This window comes from Cucumis sativus, chromosome 5, assembly GCF_000004075.3.
Source record: "Cucumis sativus cultivar 9930 chromosome 5, Cucumber_9930_V3, whole genome shotgun sequence".
In the NCBI taxonomy this organism is placed as follows: Eukaryota; Viridiplantae; Streptophyta; class Magnoliopsida; order Cucurbitales; family Cucurbitaceae; genus Cucumis; species Cucumis sativus.
The window spans coordinates 7,050,995-7,074,111 of record NC_026659.2 but is presented as its reverse complement, the minus strand read 5'-3'; the positions used below and the strand labels follow the sequence as shown (position 1 = coordinate 7,074,111).

The window sequence follows — 23,117 nt, the reverse complement described above, 5'->3', positions numbered from 1 at the left end:
AACAGAGAGACAGAAAAGAGCTGGGAGAAAGTCATCGAATCTGAAAGTATCGAAGTTCATTTAACAGAGGACCAAGTTCCAAAATTTCTCAATTTTGTCATAATCAACAAAAAAGTGATATATTGTACACAAGACAATAATTAATAAGTGGAGATGGATATTTTGATCTGTCCTTTGTATAATTCCCTAATACAAAAATGACAAGAACCTTAAGCAGCAAGGCATCAAACTGAATTTGGATGACTAACATTGTCATCATTTTGTGTTGGACGCCGGCCTTTGTCCGGACCACCTATGATGCCCCAAGTCTCAAATTGCCTTTGCCGAGCTCTTGCTCTCTCCTTCTCTTCTTCAGATTTCGTTGAGAAACAGTAAGGACAAGAAACCCCATACTCCCACTCAGGAGATTCCATGTCAGCATCACTCACTGGTTGCTTGCACCCATAGCAGAGCTTGAATGTGCCCTGCTCCAGACCATGCTCAACCGAGACACGCTTGTCAAATACAAAGCATTCACCTTCCCATAGGCTCTCTGACTTTGGAACTTCCTCCAGATATTTCAGAATTCCACCTTCCAAATGATAAACCTAAAAAAGATTGAGATAAGATGATGCATCAGGTTATTACTGTCTCGGCCAGAAAAATACATGAGAATGCAGTTTCGTGTCATGCAAAAATAATTTGATTAAACATTTTCCAGATTTAAGTGCATGCATAGATCATCAATCTAGGAACATTTATTTCTGAAAAGCTTGTGATTTTTCAAGGACGAAATTATCCAAAAGAACTTAAAAAGGCAAGGCGTGCACCTTCTACGCAGCCCTTCATCAAGATTATTATTATTTTGAAAAGAAAATAATTATTAGGATTTTCCCTACAAGTCCTATTGCGTTTGAGCTTTGACGAACATATGTCATGTCCAAAGTTTATCCAAAAAGTTGATCAAAAGCAAATCATATTATATAGAGATCAACAAGTTCACCTCTTTAAAGCCTTTGCTGAGGAGATAACTCGAGGCTTTCTCACAACGGATCCCTCCAGTGCAATACATAGCAACTCGTGGAGGCGAGCTCTCTTTAGGGTTCACTGTTTCTTCACCTCCTTGATTTGAATGCTTGCAATCTAATTTAGGGAGTTGGAGTTTATCTTCCACCCAAGCTGGAAAATCTCGAAATGCTGTAGTACAAGGGTCAACTGCTGTTTTGAACTTCCCAATCCTTGTTTCGTAGTGATTTCGCACATCAATAACCACCTACATTATCATTTACTTATTTAGCAAGGTCGCCTTATTCTCTTCAATGAGAAGAAGTATATAATCTCTGAATGCTAGGCCAGACAATCAGAATATATATGCTCATTTAACCAACGGAATGCAGTTCCCATCGTGATGTTACATTTTAAAGTTCAATAACAGTTCAATAATCAAAACATATGCAGAAAACTGAATCCAACGTAAACAATTGGTAACTTAAATAATATAATTAAAACGGTTAAATTTTATATACTATATTGAATAAATAAAAGTATACATAATAACCTATTACATTGGTGAATAAATAGAGACCATAATACTAATAAAGGAAACATACAAATATGGAAAATATTAGATAAGAATAAACCCAATAAACCCTAATTTAACAAAAACTAAGACAAGTAAAACTACTCACAGTATCTGGATCACTTATCAGTGCATTCCAATCCCTTGGTTTCACATATTGTCCAACCCTTTCAACAGGTGATATAACAGGCATTCCAAGAGTGACAATCTACAAAAACAAACACCGCATTGGGACAAAAGCATCAATAAATGAATAAAAATCAACAAATAAGAAAACATATCCGAGCCCTTATATTCTACATCTGCCCTCCATCCCGATTCCCACATCCTTAAGAATAAAGAAAATAAATTAAAATTTTGGTACCTCTTTCTTTAATTTGACCCTGACATGGTCCCAACGAAAGGGTGCATCTTCCCCCGCTGCAAGAGGGGAACTGCTAGTATGACCGTTGTGGATGGCTTCTTCTTCAGGACTAACAGGTGTTTCCACCTGCCTTAGTCCTTTTAGCCGTTCATCACTTTGGATGAATCCAAGAACCCTTTGGACAGACTCCCGAGATCCACATATGCTCCCATTAATTCCTTCAGGTGCGAGAATGATACCTCCTGAAACACGCTGAGCAAGATTAGCTTAGTACCGTAATCCAAACAGGGAAGCAAAATGAGGTATAAATTTATAATAACTGATGAAGTTTACAAACTGGAAGTTGGAAAATGTTTCATATCTAGTCTCTCTTAGTATTAGTGGTTAACTTGTATTCACTTCATTCTTTATACTGTGGAATAAAAACTCAAGTTCATCTTTCAACTTCATGAAATAAAAAGGGTTCTCTATATTGCAAATTACTTCGAGTTCTTACTGGCATATGTTAAATATATCCAGCTAATACCTATATGTTCTTGCTAAAGAATGACAATCAAATAAATTTTATAATATTTGCTGATCTTTTTCAGATAAGAAATAGTTGATTATCTACTTCCCTAAACGATGGAAAATAAATCAATTTTAAGTCTGGGTTGGGACAACCACTGAATTGGTGGTAATCCCTTTCGTTTGCTAGTCCCAAACTGTAACCCAGTCCTCGTCAAGGGAGTATCTAAAGCTGCGAAACTGTAACCAAGTCCTTGTCAAGGGAGTATCTAAAGCCTCAGCTTTTTATTTCTACAGGGAGCTTTCTCCTGAAGTCCCTTACTTTCGAAGGACTTCCTGTTGGATGCCCAAAATAATTCATTCTTTATAAATAAATAAATAAAAGCTCTTCCCTTTCCATTAAAGAGGTGGACTTCCCTACTGTCATTGATTTAACTCGAGTCTTCGTCTGGGGTTTACATTATCACTGTCTTTCTCTTAATCCTTCCCGAGTATTTTTGTGCAAGTCTTTTTTCTCTTTCTTTTTCTTTTTTGTGCATGTCATCCTTGCATAGGGGCCATGCAATTTCCTTGCGCAGGCCCATGTAAGTCTTATTTCTTTTTCTGAAGAAGATTTGTGCAAGTGTTTTTTTCAATAAACTTTTTACTTCTGCTGCTCGAGATTTAATCTTTGCTTCCTCATCTCCAGTTCCCATCCATTTCTATTCTAACCTATGGAAGGTTAAGATCCCAAAGCATGCCAGGGTCTTCTCTTGGATTGTTTCTTTAGGAGGGATCGATCATGAATCACTCCCTAACTTTATACCTCTTCCTCCCAGATGCTTGACCAGTCATTTCGTTGGTTCCTTCTGCTGTGTAAATATGAATTAAAGGAAATAAAAAATATTTGATTGACGTGTTTCTATTACTATAAGCCTTTCGAGCTCTTCCAGAGCAATGTAGGTTCCTAATCAGAAGGAGAGGAAAATTTCTAAGACAAACAAAATTTCTTTCTAATTCGTTGAAAGATGCCCTTGTTACAAAGAAATGGGAAGGCAACTACATGCACAACACATTATGATGAGCAAGTGAAACTTTTACTCATTAGTAATTACTCTCTTCAGAGGTAAGAGCTACCAACAGGCTTGCTCTTAACTAATCAACAACCGAATATTTGGTAAACTTATATCTCAACACCAAGTTCCATTACTCCAAAGACTGAGCCAAAATTCCAAATGTATCACTTCATAACAAGAACCCACTTATGAAACCCCAAAACCCTTCAGCATCATAACCTCATAATCAAGAAACCCCCAACTCCCAAACACAACTAAACCATATAAAACAGCAATCGAAACACATAAAGCAGGAAAAAACAAGTACCAGTTCCTCGCAGAGCTTCTTCAAGGGCAAGCGAAATTCGGCATGGTCAGGAAAATCAGCGAACTTATAGAAAGAAACAACAACAAGAGAAGCTGATTCCACATCCTCAGATTCTTCAGATGAGCTATGAATGGGAGCGGTGGGGGAAGGTCCAGAGAAGCAAACGGAATGAGTCATGCTCCGACAGGGCTTGTGAAGGAAAGCGGAGAGCAGCGAAGGGAAAGAAAGGAAGGGTCTTGGAATAGGGAAAGAGGGACTGAAATTGAATGAGATGAGATTAGAGTTTGAAGAAAAGGAAGAAAGGGAAGAAAAGGAGGAGGAGGAAGAAGAAGGAAATGGCGATACCATTCCCAGAGGAAACAATGGAGGAGCTCTATATCTGATGAGCATGGAGGGTGAGGACGACGAGTCGTTCGCGTTCTTCGTTCTTTCTCCGTTGTATTTTAGTGTTGGGCTTTACATTGCAAATAAAAGGCCCATAATACGTACGCCCAGGAATGAAGCCCAAAAAAGTGAGAAAATTATTGAAGAGTTCTAATTAAATTATAACTCATCAGAGTTTAATCAATTTTCATTTTTATCTAGGTGAGGTTAAATTATAAATTTGGTTTGGTTTCTATGATTTATGAAACGTTAAAGTTGAGAGGTTTGGTAATGTTGTATAGTCTAAATTTTAACTCTTTTAAATAAATTTATAATTATAATTTAATCGTAATATTTTAATATATTGAATTGGTCAGTTAGAATAAGAAATTTGAGGATTTTGTTATTGATAATGCTTTACATATTATTAAAATTGTGGTAACTTATTTCTGGTATGTTCTTTTAAAAATTAGAGGTACAATTATGTTGATAACCATTTCTCTTTTCTTACTTCATGTATTTTTTTAAAAAAAATAATAATATCTTGGTTTTTCATTTGTTTCATTGTTTAAATATAATTTAATTATATAACAAATGTATGAAAGAAGAATCCTAATAAAATGTATAAATAAGAATTATCAAATGTTTTACATTATCTAATAATAATAACACAATTTTTTTGTTGGGATTTTTGTAGTAATTTAGTTTGTTATTTGGTTAATTTTCACACCAAAATAGTTAGGGGAGGACATTTTTTTAAAAAAAATATTTAAGGTTCTTCCCGTCATGCTTTTGAATTTCACCTCGTTTTCTTTTCTTGCTTCTTCTTTTTCATCTCTTTTTTTTTCTTCAATTCTTTTTGTTAAACTTTCTTTTTATATTTTGTTGTGAATCGTGATCTTTATTTTCAATCAATTATAAATTCAAAATCGTTGAAATATTGGTATCCGATCATTTAGATTTGGCATATGATCGACTGACATTGGTACACGATCCTGCACCAAATATTTAGCAAAAACTTTTAATTTTAAAATCAACGTTACCAAACATGAAACACATAAATCACAGATCCTCATATATGATAGAAGAAAGTTTAAAATCAACTTTTCATTTTAGAAAAATTAATCGCTGTAATTAGGTTTTCCTTTGTTGTTAAGAGAGCTTGCCTAAACCCTCTTCTCTTCGAAAAGCTCCCAAACTCGTATAATTTATCTAAGTAATCTCTTCCTTTCTTGACCTATTCTCTTAATTATAATAATTTTGAAAGTAGCTTAGTTATTTCTTGATTCTTAACTCGTCAACCCCTACTTTTCCAATTACTAAGTGTTTTCATGTCATGTCACTTGAAATCCAACTCACTAAACACTTAATTTCTTTGTGGTTCAAGTTGGAAATAGCTCAAGATCACCCCAAGATCCCATTTAAATCCCTTCTGTCCCTAGTCTCGATCGACACAACCCTGAGTTTGCCCCGAGATCCTTCAATTTTCCCTTTTTTCTTTCAATCTCGATTTAGACTCATGTTAGAGATTGTTTAAGATCTCTTTACATTTTTCTCTTTTCTTTAGATCTCAATCGGACACGACCTCGAGATCAACTGAGATCTATCTATGATCATTTCTCTACTTTCAATCTTGGTCCACCAAGCACTGATGTTGCCTCAAAATTTCACTATTGTCTTAAATCTTACCTGAGATTATTCCACATGGCTGGCTGAGATTGAACTCTAAAACCCTTCTATTCTAAATCTCAGTTTGTCCTAGCCCTAACATGGTCCGAAAACACTTCTTAATTTCCTTCTTTTTGAGGCCTATGTCTCACAAAAAAAAAAAAAAAAAAAAGAGAATTATCAAACTCTAAGAACTCAACTAAAGGCTTCAAAACAAAGCTATGAGTAACCTAACACTAATTGAACTTGAAAGAACAGTCTACAAAGTGTCGATATAAAGATTCATTCAGGAACAAGTTATGAAATCTTGGAGACAACTTCACAAGTATGTGAGAAAGAATTGATTGTACTGCACTTACTCATATGAAATTAACGTAAAACAAGTTTATTTTCATACGTTTGTTATCATCATCATTTCGTGTCAATAGATTGCATTTATTGTTAATTGTTAGTTTTAAAATAAAAAAGTATATACAAAAACATAAGGATTAATTATATTAAGATTTATTAGAAATTAAAAACAAAAGTCTCTAGTCAAAATGTGTTTAAATCAGCACTAGAATAAAAAGAAGATCAAACAAATAATAATTGAAGAATTTGGAGTAAACAAACAAAATATGAATATCGTATTTGAATAATGTTTCGTTTTTCGTACTATTTTCCAAGTTGAAGTGCATAATACCTTTTCTTTTCCAAAGAAGACACCATTAGTCATTTACATTAATTGATTCAAACCAAAATCATATTTTCAACATTTTTCTTTCACTTTGAAACTTAATATTGTCAAAGAGAAAAGGAAGGTTTTGTCATCTCTCCATTTTATTTGTACTTTAAAATATAGATTTACAAAGTATTTCAAATAACAATATACTTTTATAAATAAGCATACAATTTTTATAATATTTTAAAATAAAAGTATACTTTCTAAAAAATCATATTCTCTTCATTTTAAATATCATATAATTATTTTATCAAACAAAATAAATATTTAAAATTTTTTACAATAAAATTTTAAAAATCTAACAATCAGAAAAACATTTTTATAAATTTAGAGACTAAAACGTACATTTTTAAAACTAACAGTTTTTATCAAAAATTGTTGTGAAAACATAGCGCAACCGAAATACAAAAACCAAGAAAATATAATATATAAATGAAGTAAGTAATGAAATAAGAAATTTCAAAATTTTCAAATTTCTCCCATTTCTTATGAATTTCTCTATGATGTGTTTGTTTCTACAACTCCACTAAATGCTATTATTTATAGACAACTTGGTTCGTAAGATGTGGCATTAGATAGCCACTAAGATACCGTGCAATTTGTTTGACACATGGTGTACACTAAATATCTACCAACATAACACACGTGTCATAGTGAGATAATAGACGTCAATATTTATAATAGAAATCATATTATAATTTTTCAGTTCTTTTTGTTTTTTTTGAAAAAGTATTTTAGCTTTCCTTATTTCTTGCTGCCTTAAAATGAATAATACATTTGTTTTTTTTTGTACTTTTCCAAAATAGATAGCCACCCTTGTTTACTTACTTCAATTGATTCAATAGAAAATAATAATTCTAACTTTTTTTCTTGACTTTGCTTGTTATGTGACTTTGGACTATAACCAAATGGCAAATGGTTAAAGAAATCTCAACCCAAATTGATGGATTAGCAAATTAAACTTGTGTTGATCACGCAACCTTTATAATCCATCGTTTGGATTGAGGGAATTGAGATAGAAATAAATTTGCTGGAAATTAAATAAACTCAATTCAAAATTTTAAAAATAATTATTTAACAATCAAATGATAATATCAATTAAATTATTAATTACAAGTATCTATCTAAAATGAGTAATTTGATTGGATAAATTCTATGAATGTATATAATTATGATTATTAATCAATAAAATAATTAATAAATTCTAATTAATTAATGATAAACTAATTATAAATAGGTAAATTGTATGGGTAGCATTTTGAGAATACAATATAACAATTTTAGAATATCAATAAATAGGAAATATAGTAGTGGTTGATCGGAGTAATTTAACTTCATTTGTGATTTTTTTTAAATTTTCTTCGATGTGTATTTTGAGTTGAATTTGATTCCAAATGGTTTTGTTTTATTTTTTTACATTAATTTTGTTTTGGTTTTACTTTGTCTCAATTTTGTATATCAGTGTTGTGATATACTTATATTATATGTATTAGTTGGCTAATATGCTTACTATGTGATTTTTATTTTTTCAATTTTTATGCAGCTCATTAGAGTATTATTAAGTATATGAATGATGTAACTCAGTGTATCATTATCAAGTATATCAACAATATAAGTGAATTATTGTTAAGTATATGAATCAAGTTTACAAGTGTATAAGTAGGACTTCAAGCATATCAAATGCATTTAATCAATCAATTGTATAAGTGAAGAATACTAAATGTATCTGTAGTGCATAAGGTGTATCAAACATATCATGTACATCAAACGTATCAGATTTGTTGAGTGTTCCAATGAAGCATAACAAGTTTATTAGAGGTGTATTAAACTTATAAGTGAAGTCTTTAAATGTATCAAAATATCAAGGCTTGAGGGGTATCAAGTGTATCAAGAAGAATCAAGTGTAACGATGAGTATTATAATGTGTATCAAGATGTTTCGGGTGTGTATCAAAAGGTATCGAGTGTATCAAAGAGTATCAAGTGCATCAAGTGTATCAATCAATATATCGAGTGTATCAAGAAGTATCAGGTGTATCAAAAGGTATTAAGTGTATCAGACGCGTATAAGGTGTATCAAACGTATACTAGTAACTAGGGTATTTGTGACATTTTACCTCTTGATGTGTGGGTTGGACTTCGTTTTAGCCATTTTCGCAAATATTAAAGTGAGTGTGCTATGAACTTAATTATTATAACTTATTTTGCTATTTTTTTACAAATGCCCCATATAAATATTAAAAAATAAATTTATATTATATTAATCGTTACTTAACGACAAATATAATTAATTAATTCATAGATAGTTTTACTGATAACACCAAGTCCACTAAGAGTTAATGGAATGTGAGATGTTAGGTTTTGGTGAGTTTAGACATGCATTAGTTGCATGTAATTAGTATTAATGACTACTTTTTCACTGTACAAGAAATTAGAATCATTATGATGTCAGAAACAATGTTGGTGAAAGATGCGTCAGTGTTGACCACCTTTCGAAGACGTAACATTGGTTGAGTAGGCAAAAAGATATTTCATGACGCTCAAGAATAAGACGTTGCAAGTTCAAAATTAAATTTAATATCTTCAGTTTCCGCGACACACAAGAACCAAACGTTGCAGAAAGTTTAAAATTAAATTTAATATCTTCAATTTTTCCGATGTTTATGGAAGTTGTAAGTGTACGTATTGAAGTGACAATGGTCATCTTTCTGCGACGTGTGACATGTGCATGTTGGGAAATGTTTAAATAATAAATTTATTATTTAATCTTTCTGCGACATTGGGGTTATCCGACTTCGGGGAAAGGGCCCTACCCCGACGTTTTCGAAGACGTCGGAGAAAGTCCACTCTATTTCTTCCCCTTCAACACAGAACCGATTGTAAAACAAAAGGAAGAGAAAATCGGTCGAAAGAGAGGGAGAGGAGGAAAGTTCGTGCTGCCTGTCGTCCGTCTTCGTCGTCGTCATTGCTGCCGTCGAAAGTGTCCTCGTCCCCCATTTCTCCTCTGTCACTATTCCTCCCTCTCCCTCTCTTCTTCCCTCTATTTTCTCCATGTTTTCCTTCTCCGAATCACTCATCCCCTCTCTCATTCCTTGTACTTTCTCTCTTTATCTTCTCTGAATCACTTATCTCCTTCCTTTCTTCTGTCTAATTTATCAGCAATATCAACCATATCTGACAAGGACATAAATAGATGGAAGAATTTAGTAGGTTTCTTTTCATATATATTGTTAAATTAACTAAAACAATAACAAAATAAATAAAATAATTAATTAAAAAATAATATTTAAAGCCTTCCGCGACGTGCTGCAGCGTGCATCGGGAAATTTTTTTTCGTCGTTGACATGAGGTGCGTTGGAGAAAGTATCCCTAATGTGCTTTTTCCAACGTGTCTGTCGACGTCATTCACGACGTCACAGTAACCTTCTCCGACGTTAGTTAGGGTTTTCGGTGATGTATTGCTACGTGGGAAAAAATCTTGTTTCTTGTAGTGTTTCAAATGAATTTAAAAACAATTTAGTTTATTGTCTTTTAAAAAAATTAAAAAGGAACTCACAAAATTATTTATCTCCCAACTCTCAATCCTAAGTCCAACCTCGAATTTTTATTTCTCTCACACATAAATCTTTCACACATCGGATCCCACAACCCGATTCTAAGTTCGGAGAATAGCGGATCAACACTAGTGGTGATCCGAGTTTGTGTGTGCAAAGATACAAGCAAATTAGGAACTACAAAGGTATAATCACTCAACCTTAATTTGATTTTATTTCACGGTTTAATCATGTTAACTAATTAGTGGAATTAAGATAAAAATTGATCCAATATTCGCTGCGTATGCCTATTTTTCTATCAATTTCCATCGCAATTTCCTCAATCTAAAGAGTCCTTAAAATCATGGAATTAAGAATAACGCACATTTTCTCCCTACGTAGGAAAATTAACGATAAGAAATATAATACTTCTCAAACTAAAAATAGTTTTAAGTATTTTTTTTTATTTTTAATAACAAATTTATTTATTCTCTAAAATGTTAGTACTTTAAACCTATTTTGTAAAGCTTAGAGTAACGATTCCAATCCAATTTTGAATCTCTCAATTTGAAGTGAGAAATTAAAAAAAAAAAAAAAAAAAAAAAAAAAAAACCATAGTTGAAAAATGTCTAACAAAAAATACCCAATGTGATGATGCAACATATAATTTTTTCAATAAAGTGAAATTGGCATGTGAAGAAATGGAAAAGCCACATGGTGGAATTTTAAATAAGAAAATTAACTATATATATAAAGAAACTCATTCATCAATTAACCAATAATTAATTAATTAATTAGGCAAAAGGGAGCCAAAGAATATTCTTCATCCCATCTTCTTTTAGCCATTTGGCAAAACAAAAGTCACTTCGCTCCTTCTCTCATTCTCTAGCGATAACTCTCTTAAACTCTTTAGGTTAAATGGACATCTTTAATTACCACTAACATATATATTTACTTTAGGTTATATAATTTCTACTTACAACTAAGTAGTGTTAGTCAACCATATTTGTGTATTAAAATTAAACTACCAAATTGTATATAGAGATAAGTAAGCAAATAAAAAGAGAACAATGTTAAATCTAAGTTAAATAATTATAAATAAGAATATGATATATTCTATGAACCATCTAAAAATAATTTAAAGTAAAACTAAAAATACATTGGAAGGTAGTTTCATTTTTTTTTAAAAATAATCATGGGATAAAAAAGATACTCTAAATATTCTATTCTTAATCACTCAATCACTCAAAATAGTATGAAAATTGGATTGAAAAGTAAACCAAAAGATTAAATTGCTTGACACTCTAAATTCTACTCTTGGATCATTCAATAGAATCATATTAAAGGTATATGAAAATCAGGTTCAAAAGTAAACCAAAACATTCAATTGATTTGAATGACTTTTTTTTAAAAAAAAATGTTCTTTATTTTAATGATTTGATCATTTGATTATTATTTCTAAACATGTTTTAAATATGAAGGAACTTAGTCATTTGTCACAAGCTTCCACAAGTAACAAGTCACCATGATCTCCATTAGTACTTCTCTTAATTAATACTTTCCTTTCCTGTAATTTGGTCTTGCATGTGTATTTAGTCTCATATTCAGCTATGTAAATACATAAAATTATGAGATCCAACTTTGCCACAATTTCTATACTACTTTATCTAAATGTCTAATTTCAACTCCTGTTTACAGTGCTCTTAGTGAAGATGTCACACTCTATTACCAACTTGTTGAAACTTCTATTTATTTGATTGTGACTCGTCTAGATATTGTCTATGCTTATCATATTGTTAGTCAGTTTATGTATGATCATCAAATTATACTTTTTACTGTTATACTCCATATTATTTGCTTTATCCAAATGCACTATGGGTTCTCGATTGGAGTTTTATTCCCAATGATCTTAGTGTTATCGGACCACGCTGATGTGGATTAGATTGGTGTTCCCATTAATTGACATTCTATTGTATGTTATCGCTTTCTACTTAAGTTTTTTTTTTTTTTTTTGGCAGTGTAAGGAACATGTTATTATCTTTGTGTAAACCGTACACCTTAGGATCCTTAAAGTCATTTAAAAGTTCTTGTAGTAGCGTTAGTGAAAGAAAGTTAAAGAAAAAAAAATCCTTTTAGGAGTATTAGTTGATACGGTGTCATTTTTTTTTGGTGTTGTGGTTTAAATGACATAGTTCTTGTGTCATTGAGGTGACATGGGAAGGAGGTGGGAAGGAGTTTGTCTATATATTAATGTAGGCAGCCATAGCAAGGTTCAAGGCATTTAATCTAAAGTGTCATGACAAGAGGGGCAGTGGAATCCAAATGCCATGGCATGCAAACATTTAAATTGTTGTAAGTAGGAGGTGACGAAAGGCCAGCCATGCAAGGAGGAGGAGGAGTAAAGTGACAAATAGGAGATATCAGTTGGAAGTCGTGGAAGGATCACTATATAAAGCAAACTTTGGAAGAGAATTTTTTTCAAACCACCCGTGTAAATTGAGTAATTCCAATTGCAAGAATTCTTAAATTGAGTCTAGTTCCTAGAGTAGGGTTGTCAAACCCAAAAGAGTCGAAGAAAGAGTTTAACTTCTGAGTTAAGGCACTAAAGGTCAGTTCTCAAGTAAGATTGAGCAGTATTGAGCTCTTGAGAGCTATAGAATGTATTATTTAGAATCTTAAGCTAAAATTTGATCATAAGACACTTAAAACAATTATAAACAACCTTGTAGAAGGAAGTTTTTTCATTTGAGTTATGGATTTTTAGTTATTAACCTCCAAAGGTGAAAATAGAATTCTAGACAGAAACCTAGTTTCTAAACATTTAGCAAAGTGGGTTAAACAACAAGGAACAAGGGTTGTGTTACACGAAAAGAAAGTTAAGGAGGTTATTTTACGGGGTTTAGAAGCACGAGGGGCATAACCAGTGTGTGCCAAGCAGCATAAGGCACGCTTAGGCCATATGACATGTCATGCACCCGCGAAGCGTGCGACCATAAGGCACGCAACACATCTAGCACACGGCCAACCATGCACAGTCAAGGCATGTGACCTGACATGGAAAGCAGTCAAGAGACGTGCACGACATGAACATGTGCACTAGGTTAGCCTGTGGTCAGGCCCTAAGGTCCCGCTCACGCGGTATACAATTGAGGGAATGTTTTAACATAAATTATGCATTTTCTATAAACTAGGAGAGATTAGATCCCATCATTAGCAATTTTTTTTTTTATGTATGTTGTGTCTTATCTATGTATTTAGTCTACTATTCCTCCTTGTACACAATTAATTACTCAATAAAGTATTTAAAATTAATATACATAATTGAAAGAAACTTGAAATTTAGACCATTTGAAAGGTTGCTTAGTGAGAACTAAGAAATTGAACATACTATCACATTAGGGTCGAGAAAAAGCTCAACGTTGAGCAATACAAACATCAAACAAAATGATCTAAAGATTTTAAAATCATAATTTATGTTCTAACAATATAAACAAATAAAAAATGAGATATCAAATAATGTGAGTCAAAAGTTCATGTTCTAACTTATTCTTTACTCTTTAGTTGTCCATCTCTAACTTTAACATACAAATCTTGTTTTGGTTTTTGGAGTTCCTTCCTTTTTCAAATTACAAATTTATCACATAACAACTTGTAGATCAAGTGAGATTTTTCCTAAAGATTTTAACATCAATGATCAACTTACATAATTTGTGTAAAAACATTTATGGACAAAACACCGATTAAAATACTAAACTTGAATATATAATAAAAAGTTACAGTTAGAATTTTGGAATTTTGAATCACACACAAGTGCGTCAAAACTTCATGAAAGAAGGAAAAAGAAAAAAAAGATAACAATGCAATCATAACTTTCCCATTTGGTGAGACGAAACTTATATGAAATGGACAAATAATTGTTTGGCACAAATCTTTTGTCATTCATAGTTGTGAAAGAGAGAATTTGATTGGCTCACTTGAATTCTTGTTCATCATCATTGATGAAAAATGGCAGCCATTTGTGACTTTGACCCATTTTGCCACTTCAATTTGGATTTTAGCATTTTGGAGACTTGAAAAGAGAAAAAGAAAGCCTATAACTCTATCACCCTAAAAACTAAAAAGTATTTTTTATCATCAATGTGTCGTCAGTCTTCAATCGTCACCATTATTGCATTATTAAATATTTAAAACACACTTCAAACATCTTTTTTTTTCTTCTTAAATTTGGTCCTAATCTTATCACTACCCTTTTAGAAAAAGCTTAAAATATAATTTTATATCAATTTTTAAATTATAATATAATTCTCATACTTTAATCAAATCCATTTTATATAAATAGTCTCCAAATTTTATAACATTAGAAGGAATAAATTCGAGTTATAAACACCAAATTTAGAATTTTACATTTTCTTCTCAAATTTAGATTTATTTTAGTTTATGTATTATTAATTTTTATTTATTCTAGTTCAGAATGTTTATTTTCATCCTTATATCTTTTAACTTTTTCTTTTATTTTAGCTCAAAGGTTTACTATACTTTTAAAAATATATATTTTGATCCAAATTTATGGTTACATTAACAAAAAAAACGAGATGTCATGCTTTAATTCTGATTAAAAAATAAGTGAAGAAATCAAAATAGTTCTATTTCTAAATATTTTGAATTTTTTTATTTTAATCCTTTTAAAAAGAATGGACTTGAAAGTATTTGTAGTTGATGTTCGATTATGTGTTGTTTAAAGTAGACAAATCTAAATACGTAGATAAGTAAATTGTTAGAAATGAGAAAAAAAGAACGTAATATGAAAGGACAAAATAATTGATAAGATGTGGAACGAAAAGGAAGAAGACGTCAACAAATGTGGTTCATACATGATGTGTCGATATTTTTGTCCCATGTGCATGCTTATATTTATTTTGCATAAATAGATCCATAAAAAAAATAAAAAAATCTCTAATGTAAGGATTATTTGAAGAGAAAAATACCATAAAACTTTCAAAGTTAAAATAAAACTTTCCAAAGTTTAAAAGTAAAATTTGAAACCAACCATAATTCAAAATAAACTTAACCATTTTCAAAGTTTAAGAAATAAAATGAATAAAAATTGAATGCGTACCGGAGAAAATGATTTTTTTTAAAAGTATAATAACCAAATTTGTACAAGTTGATGGTTACACCATCAATATTGGTATCAATTTAAAATTATAAATTAAAATGTTGATGGTGTTGATATCAAACATTTAATTTTACAAATATATATCAACATCAATACTCATTGATGAGTTTTATCACACGAATCAACGAACTACAAGGGATGAGATCAAATTAAAAGCTTACATACATAATTGCAACGAACTACTCACTAGAAGAAGAAAACACTACTTTTCTGATGCTTGAATTTGTTATAGTATTGATCCGAGAATACTTGTCGAGAGAACATCTTTTAAGGACTAAAACACATTGTCCAGAGTTCTCATACATTCATAATGGTATATAGTATTAATCAAATCAATTTTTTTCATATAAAGAATAAGACAAACAAATTCGTGGTATATAGTATTATTTGTTACATAAATGATAGAAAGGGTTTCAAGACAGTCTATAAAAACAAATATGTCTTCGACAAAGTCGTAGAAGAAAATGTGATAGACATCTCCAAGTATTATTTTCTAAAAAACATATTCAAAATAGCCGTTTACCTACGATCACATTATACTATAACATTCAAACTTCACAAACTTTAATCAAACACAACATTAAGCTTCATAAACTTCAACCAAATAACTAAAAAAATCAGTTACATCTCCAAAACAAAGTAAATCTAAGCTTATTCCACGAGAAATAACATTCAAACCTCGTGAATCCAAATACATAAAAACTTCATTTACATCACAAAAACAAATAAACTAAGTTCAACTCACCCCACACAATTTTTGCTTAGATTCATAAAAGAAAGTAGGTATAATGATGTCGAATGGAAATACTTCTTTTAACAATTTTATCAATATGTTAAATAATTGTTTACTTAGTTGTTGAGAATTTCAACTTCACTAAACACATCAAATAAAATATTGTGAACAACTAAGGTATAGTTCGTTACGTGCTTCAATCATTAAATTCTCAGATACGTTTGTGGTATTTCTTGACCACTAGAGAACATTTCATTTTTGATCCCTTGTTCATGTGTCTTCCAAACACCTTCACTTTCTAAATCCAAGCTAATTAAACTCTTCAAAGCAACTTCCATCAACTCATAGATTTCACTTTCTAAATTAAATTAGACCCATCAGTTCTAAATCCAAGACATCAAAGCATATTAAATAGAGGAAATTGTTACAAAGAAGCCGAGAAAAAGAAAAAATCCTAAGCTAAAATCATACCCAAAATTAAATCCAAGGAAAGAAAGTAAAATAAAAGATTTGGCTAAAACGAAGAGACGACGACGACACGAAGAAAAGTCAGTCATGTTGAATTTTATGTTCTAAAACTTATAATTTGTGAAAGTTAAACTATTCTATATATTATTCAACAAAAGTTGTTGAAATATTGTTCAATAAGTCGTTATTGAATAAATAAATTTGCTTATGATAAGACTCATAGTCCAATAAATAAGGTTCCTTAAATGTAGTATGAGTACTTGAACGTTTATGTCTCAAGTTCAAGTAAAAGTTTAAATAGCATGCAGTAAAGGAATAAGGTTGAGTGCTTTATTTAATGACACTATGGATGCAAGTTACTTTACATTTAGTACAAATAGGGTGATCTCAAGATGATCATATAGAAACATGCTAATAGCGGTATCCTATGCAATTAGATTGTATAAGATCTAACCACGAAATAGTCACTTTTACTTTATAATATTTTTAACCAGTTAAAACTTACTATTTCTAAATTATTGGTTGACTTGGATAACTCGAACTTAATCCTGAGCTAATTAACTATGAACTTCTGTCTACTTAGGATTATTCTTAGATCTGCATAGATGATGATAGTTCATCAGCATCGATCTAATAGATCTCCCATTTTGGAAGTAATATTGGGTGGATAGCTGGAATATAGGGTCCAAGACGAAATCCACTCTTACGTGCTTTTAATGTTAGTACATATATAGGTTGTTCCCTAAAGTGTTGAAGGTCTTGAATAAAGGGACCCTGCCCTCTCATTGGCCCAAGAGGGATTGAGTTTAAGGTCGTACCTTCAACCAATTGTTCATTAGAGGGATCGACATAAGCTTAAGGAACAAGATGTAATCTTGAGGATAAAGCGGAGAGTCTATGAATGGTTGACTTACTAATTATAGTTATATAAAGTGAACACAAATATATCAAAAGTGAGGAGAGTACAATTATGAGCTATAATGGACAATTCTGATTAGTTAAGGAATTCTAATTAACTCGATTAAAAGTGCTAGTCAATTAATCCTGGATGTTTGAAACTCATAATTTGTAGGTTTATTAGGTGTCGTTTTTTAGTTTTTTTTTTTTAAGAATATACAAATAAATCAATAGAATAGTACAATTGTGGTGACAAAATAATATATTTAAATAAATAAAAGATAAAAGAATTTGGGTGGGACATGAATGTATTAAGTCAGACCCTTTAGCCAATCCAAACACAATGATTTATTTATAGTAGTGAAATATAATAAAAATATAATAAGATTTTTTTTCTTCAATAATATATACTTTTTCTTTTCAGTTTTGTTATTAAAATATTTGGTAGCCTCCACCTCAATCTTGTGTGCAATCTTTTTTATTCTTAAGTTTTAAGCAAAAATATTCACTAAAAACACCTAATTTTCAAGTACTATTCATTTTAATTTAATATCAAACAATTATATCTTAATTTACCCTTACACCCTTTTTTTTTAAATTGAGAAATTATTAGTTTTTTTTTTCAATTGAGCTTCTAATTGTTATTAATTAGGGAATAGCTACTTATTTTAATTCAATTGAGCTTCTAATTGTTATCAATTTTTATATGTGTGTTCACTTTTTGAATTACGAATTTAACAAATTAGATTGTGGTAACTTGTATGAATTTTTTTAAAAAAACATTTCAATTGAGCCTAAATTGATTTATTTCCGAAAGTTTAGAGTTTAATATGTATAATTATAAGTCTCACATGTCATTAACATATTTAATTTAAGAAAGAAGAAAGAAAGTTAAGTTGCTTACTTTTCGCTAATATTTATTCTATATAGACCCTAAAGTTGACGGTATAAATTTATATTCCTTATAAAGCCATGCAAGCATGCAACGGTCCAAGAGTATGTACTAGCATGGTCGAAATTGCTTAAAAGCGGAAAAAACATATAATGTATCAGAGTATTTGAATTGTTGGCAAACAAAAAAACCTCTAATGAGTTCCATAGTATATGCACGAGCATATCTTTGAATGTTCGCAACTTCATGATCTAGTGGCAATTCTACAAACTGTTTGGTCAACCCTGGAAGGTCTTTGACCTTTCATATCAGGTGGTAGAACTCCTAAGAAACCTTCACATTTGTTTTCAGTTATACATTAACGATCCCACAATATGCTCCTCCGTCCACCAGTAACCCCAATTGGATCGCAACGTCCTGCAATGTGATGGTGCATTCCCACAAGGCATATGAAATGTGTAGTCTCTGGTTTCCAACGCTCTACTAAAGCAATAATGAGGTGTCAATTCAATTGCATGAATCCAATTTGAGAAAGTCCAAGAAATCCTGAAGTTAACCTCTATGTACGATGCAATATGCTGATCAAAAGGGATAGTGCAATGAGATGCTGTCTCTCTTCTCCGACAGCTGAAAACCACAATAAAGGAAGTATCTCATACAAATTATAAGCAATGATTTCAATTGTCACACCCTACCTCGAGCACTTGCACACTCAGCTCGAGATGTAGTGTGAAACCAACCAATGTTGTTTTTCGTCTCTAAACAACACTAGTTGACCCTGACTACAGATCCTTAATCATGCTAAATAACTTGAGCAAAATAAAACATACGCAGGGGAAAGTAGAAGAACATAACTAACACAAACCTCTTTACAAAAACCAAAACAAGTTTTAGGCTAAATGTCATTACATCCAAATTATCCTTTTTAGAACCAAACAGAAACTACAACTGTGCTTATAACGGAACCCCTTAACAAAACCTATGTACACAATATGGGTAAGCCTAAGTACTAACCAACAACATTAAAACTATCTACAACTTTTGCACAACAAACTTGGAGACGGTCAGGCTTCCAGATCACAACGTCTACTTGAAAAGTAAGAAAACATTTGGAAAGGTTGAGCTAAATAGCCTAGTGAGCGATGATTTTATAAAACAAATTATGTTTAATCTTTTTCATTAACTTACATAAGTATAAAATCTTTATTATTTCTTTAAATTAAACTCTTTCGAACATTCTAACTTTCAAATACGCTTTTATCTCTGTATACTCTACACCTAGGAAACTCGATCACGATAGGAACTAGCTCGACCTATCGTGTCTGATCTATATTCTCAGTCAAGATAACAGAGCGCTAATCATAGTGTCTTGCATGAACTCAGTGGTAGTGGCTAAGTGGTTAGTTCAATCCCTTACCCTTGCATTGTTGTACACATTGATCGTCGAAAACTCGGTATATAGAGTACCATGGTTTTCTATTTAAATCATTCTCATTAAACTCATGCTTTTCAAATATCTTTCTAAAATGGTAAACTTTACCATATCAGAACTCAAACACACTTGTAAAACATGACTTGCAAATATTAATAGGCTTAACTATAATACATGTTTTGGAATTATTTCTAAATAACATACTTTAATACTTCTTAAAACATTCTCATAAGTCAGTAAACTCAAACATTCATATATCAAAGTATGCGTAAAGATATTGGATGAATGATAAGATTTAGAAATTAATTTAAACTTATTTTACCACTCACTACTCGGAGCTTAAACCCTTGATCTGTAGACTTGCACAATTTCTTCTTGTCCTAAAATAATGGAAAATAACTCCAATTAATTCCCTTTTATTAGGAAAACATCCAAACTTTGCTTAGAATTTCTAAAAATATAAAAAAAATAACCCTAAAAACACCTATTTGGCATGAATCGCGCATGGGGTAGGCGGTAGAGGCTACATGCACTCGCATGATCTAGGCAAGCCAGCCGCGTGCTAACCTCACAAGGGGCATTGCTCGCACGCCCAACACATCTCGCATGGCCTTCGATCGCATGGCTTGTCATGTGTTTCCTTGGCTACACTTGTATTATGCATCCAACATCAACCCAAAACGCCATGCTAACCTCTGTTAACCCAAAAATCATGCCCAACTAGCCTTACAAATCCATGACACTTGGCCAAAAACCTCTCTTGCTTAGAAACTCAAATTCTGCCAAAACCTTACTTCTACTTTAGAGATTTATAACTTAAAATACAAAACTTAAATGAAAATACTTTATTCTACAAAGTTTCTTTAAATTGTCTTAATTGTTTTACCTAAAAAATTCAGCAAAAAAAAATATTCGTGATGAACTCTATAGCCTCCTGGAAGTTAACACTGCTCATATTTCTCTCGAGAATGACCTTTCTCTCCTCTCTCAACTCAAACTCAATCTTTCCTTTCTCAAATTTGTTCGGCAGACCCAATTTAGAAAATAGACTTAATTTTTGAACTTTTGAGACCAATTTCAGCCAAAACGCACTAGTGGTTTGAGAGAAATGTTCATCCAAATTGACTAATTTATGCTTAAGTCTGTATGAATATATCTTTATTGACTCCTGCTACAGTCGAAATTTAACCTATGCGTACACATGAAACTTAGAATCCACTTAACCGACTCAACCTCTTCTCCATCTCATCAAACTCCACTCAAAACGCCTAACCCTAAATACCAAAATGGCAAGGACATGCCAAACTGTCAACTAACCTCTCTAGCCTTGTCGCAAACCTCCAAACGCATGGTCATATGCTCAAAATGATCTCTAATACCATGTCTTCTCACCAATCTTAATGCTTCACACTATCCTCCCAATCACTTTCCTCGCCTAGCCAACAACCAAAATGTCGACCCTTACAGGTTCACTTTGTCCTTCTCGGCCATACACAAAATGCCCAAATAAACTCTCAAACTACTCTTCTCACCTAGCCCTCAATTAAAATGTCAAACTTCCGTACTAAGCCAAAATTTCTCTTCTTTTTCAAATTCACCTCTTTAACTTTTTAAACCTTAACAATTTAGCCTTTCCGTTTTTCCACTGACTATGGCACAAAACCAAACCTCTTTCAAGTTCTTGAAAAAAACAATCTATGTCCCTTAGGATTCGAGGTTTACATCAATGCCTTGTCATGTGTCGGATCCACAACTTAACCTAGTCGAACGGGGTACACAACTTCACTATCCTTATTTTTAGAGTACTTTCCCTCTACTCTATCTTTTGCTTTTTTTAAAAAAAGGTAACATTATTAAACAAAAATTAAAATTAAAGTTAAACAAGTATAAATTAAAATTAGGTTAAAGAAATATGTAAATCACAAAAAAAAGAAAATATTAGTTAGAGATTTATTAGTAAACTATGTAATCTTAATCTTAATAAGATGTCTTCCTAACGAATAAATACGGTTAACTAAATATTTTCAAATATTTTTGTTTTTAACATAATATATGGTAGATAATCAAACTTTGAGATGGATAGGACAAATATAAAGTCATTTGAGCTATACTTATTAATGATTTATATTTTTCCAACTGTTCTTATAAATTATTACTCCAAAAAAATATATGGTCATTTTGACAGATCTATATCTATAATTTTGAACCTCCAGGAATAAAAGGTCTTAATTGTTTGCCTAACGAGCAATTTTTGTGCTGGGACAAGAATATATTGGTAGAAACTAAGGGGCATTTGGATGTTCGTAATGTAACAGTCGATATGTAATATGTAACCAAAAATTCATGTTTTGAGTCCGATTTGTACTATCAAACTTATTATGTTTGCACAATTTTCAACTAAACTCTCTTTTCGATAGTTTTCATGCTTCATGATCCCATTCTCCTATCACGGTTGAATATTACTATTCTTTACGCATTTCAACACCCCTCATATTTTCATTAATCCTCACTACATTCCACCTTAAATAATGTTGTTATCGTTTTGGCTATGTTTGAACATTTTATTGTTCTGTTGAGTTTTTTTTTTTTCTTTTTATATCTATCCATTTTTTTTTGCTATAATTGGTTAAATTTGATGTAATGGTATGAGTGAGTTCATAAAAACTTGGGTAGATTAGTTTGGAAGATGTATTTATTTGACTTTAGGGTCCACACTTCTTTCATTTCTAAAATTTGAGGGTAAAAATCCACTAATAACATATAAGATCTTTTTTAAAAAAAGAAAACCGTAATTTTAATTTAATGACAAGTACAGTTGAAATACACTCAAACTATTGTATCACCAATTATATATTTAATAGATCTAATGATGTTTTATTGTTCTTTTGGTCTCTCTTACATCAATTGCATATATAAATGTAATTAGATGTTAATTGAATAAGAACTTAATTTTTGAATGTATCCTCGGATACAAATATGGAAGATATAAAGTACAAGTCTATAATTAAATATGTTGCCTTCTTCAATTCAGCACATCACTCCATTATTTTAGATGTTATAAATGTTAGTTTGGTGTAGGTACTTTTTAATGGGTTTAATAATTTTTATTATGATAGTTTAAACATATCATATTCGAAATATGAAAGGGTAAGATTTAAAATATAAAAGTAAAAGACTAAAATGGAAGCAGTTGTAAATTAGAAGAAGTGAGATAGGGTTTTTAAAATTGAAGAAAAAAACAAAAGAATAGTCCTCATCCCCTAAAAACTAAAATTTAAAATATTAAAGTTTGAGGGAAAATAAATAAAGTAAAATAAAACAGCTGTAAGCCTATAATTTGGCTTTTAGAAAATATTAATGGCAGCCTCTTCCACTATCTAACATCAATATGACTTCACTCCCATACGTCATGCTTATCACGTCATTGCTCCCTTTCATTTTCCC

The 23,117-nt window shown here is 31.3% G+C and overlaps 1 protein-coding gene across 1 annotated transcript; it reads right to left on the bottom strand.

Moving 5' to 3' along the window:
* Positions 1-34: 34 nt before the first annotated feature.
* LOC101208168 (rhodanese-like domain-containing protein 7) lies at positions 35-4,209 on the bottom strand. Its single transcript, XM_004146383.3, has 5 exons — positions 3,792-4,209; positions 1,923-2,174; positions 1,668-1,766; positions 983-1,252; positions 35-587 (listed from the first exon to the last, which is right to left on the bottom strand). Exons 1-5 carry the CDS (start codon positions 4,179-4,181, stop codon positions 225-227), a joined length of 1,374 nt encoding a protein of 457 aa, XP_004146431.2. The 5' UTR covers positions 4,182-4,209; the 3' UTR covers positions 35-224.
* Positions 4,210-23,117: the final 18,908 nt, after the last annotated feature.

What these genes read in the sequence shown, in the direction of transcription:
- LOC101208168 (XM_004146383.3), bottom strand. Translation starts at nt 4,181, where the DNA reads ATGCTCATCAGATATAGAGCTCCTCCATTGTTTCCTCTGGGAATGGTA. An exon ending in TGATAAGTGATCCAGATACT is followed by an intron (nt 1,253 to 1,667) that starts GTGAGTAGTTTT and finishes ATGATAATGTAG; the next exon opens with GTGGTTATTGATGTGCGAAA. An exon ending in TCAGCAAAGGCTTTAAAGAG is followed by an intron (nt 588 to 982) that starts GTGAACTTGTTG and finishes AATCTTTTTTAG; the next exon opens with GTTTATCATTTGGAAGGTGG.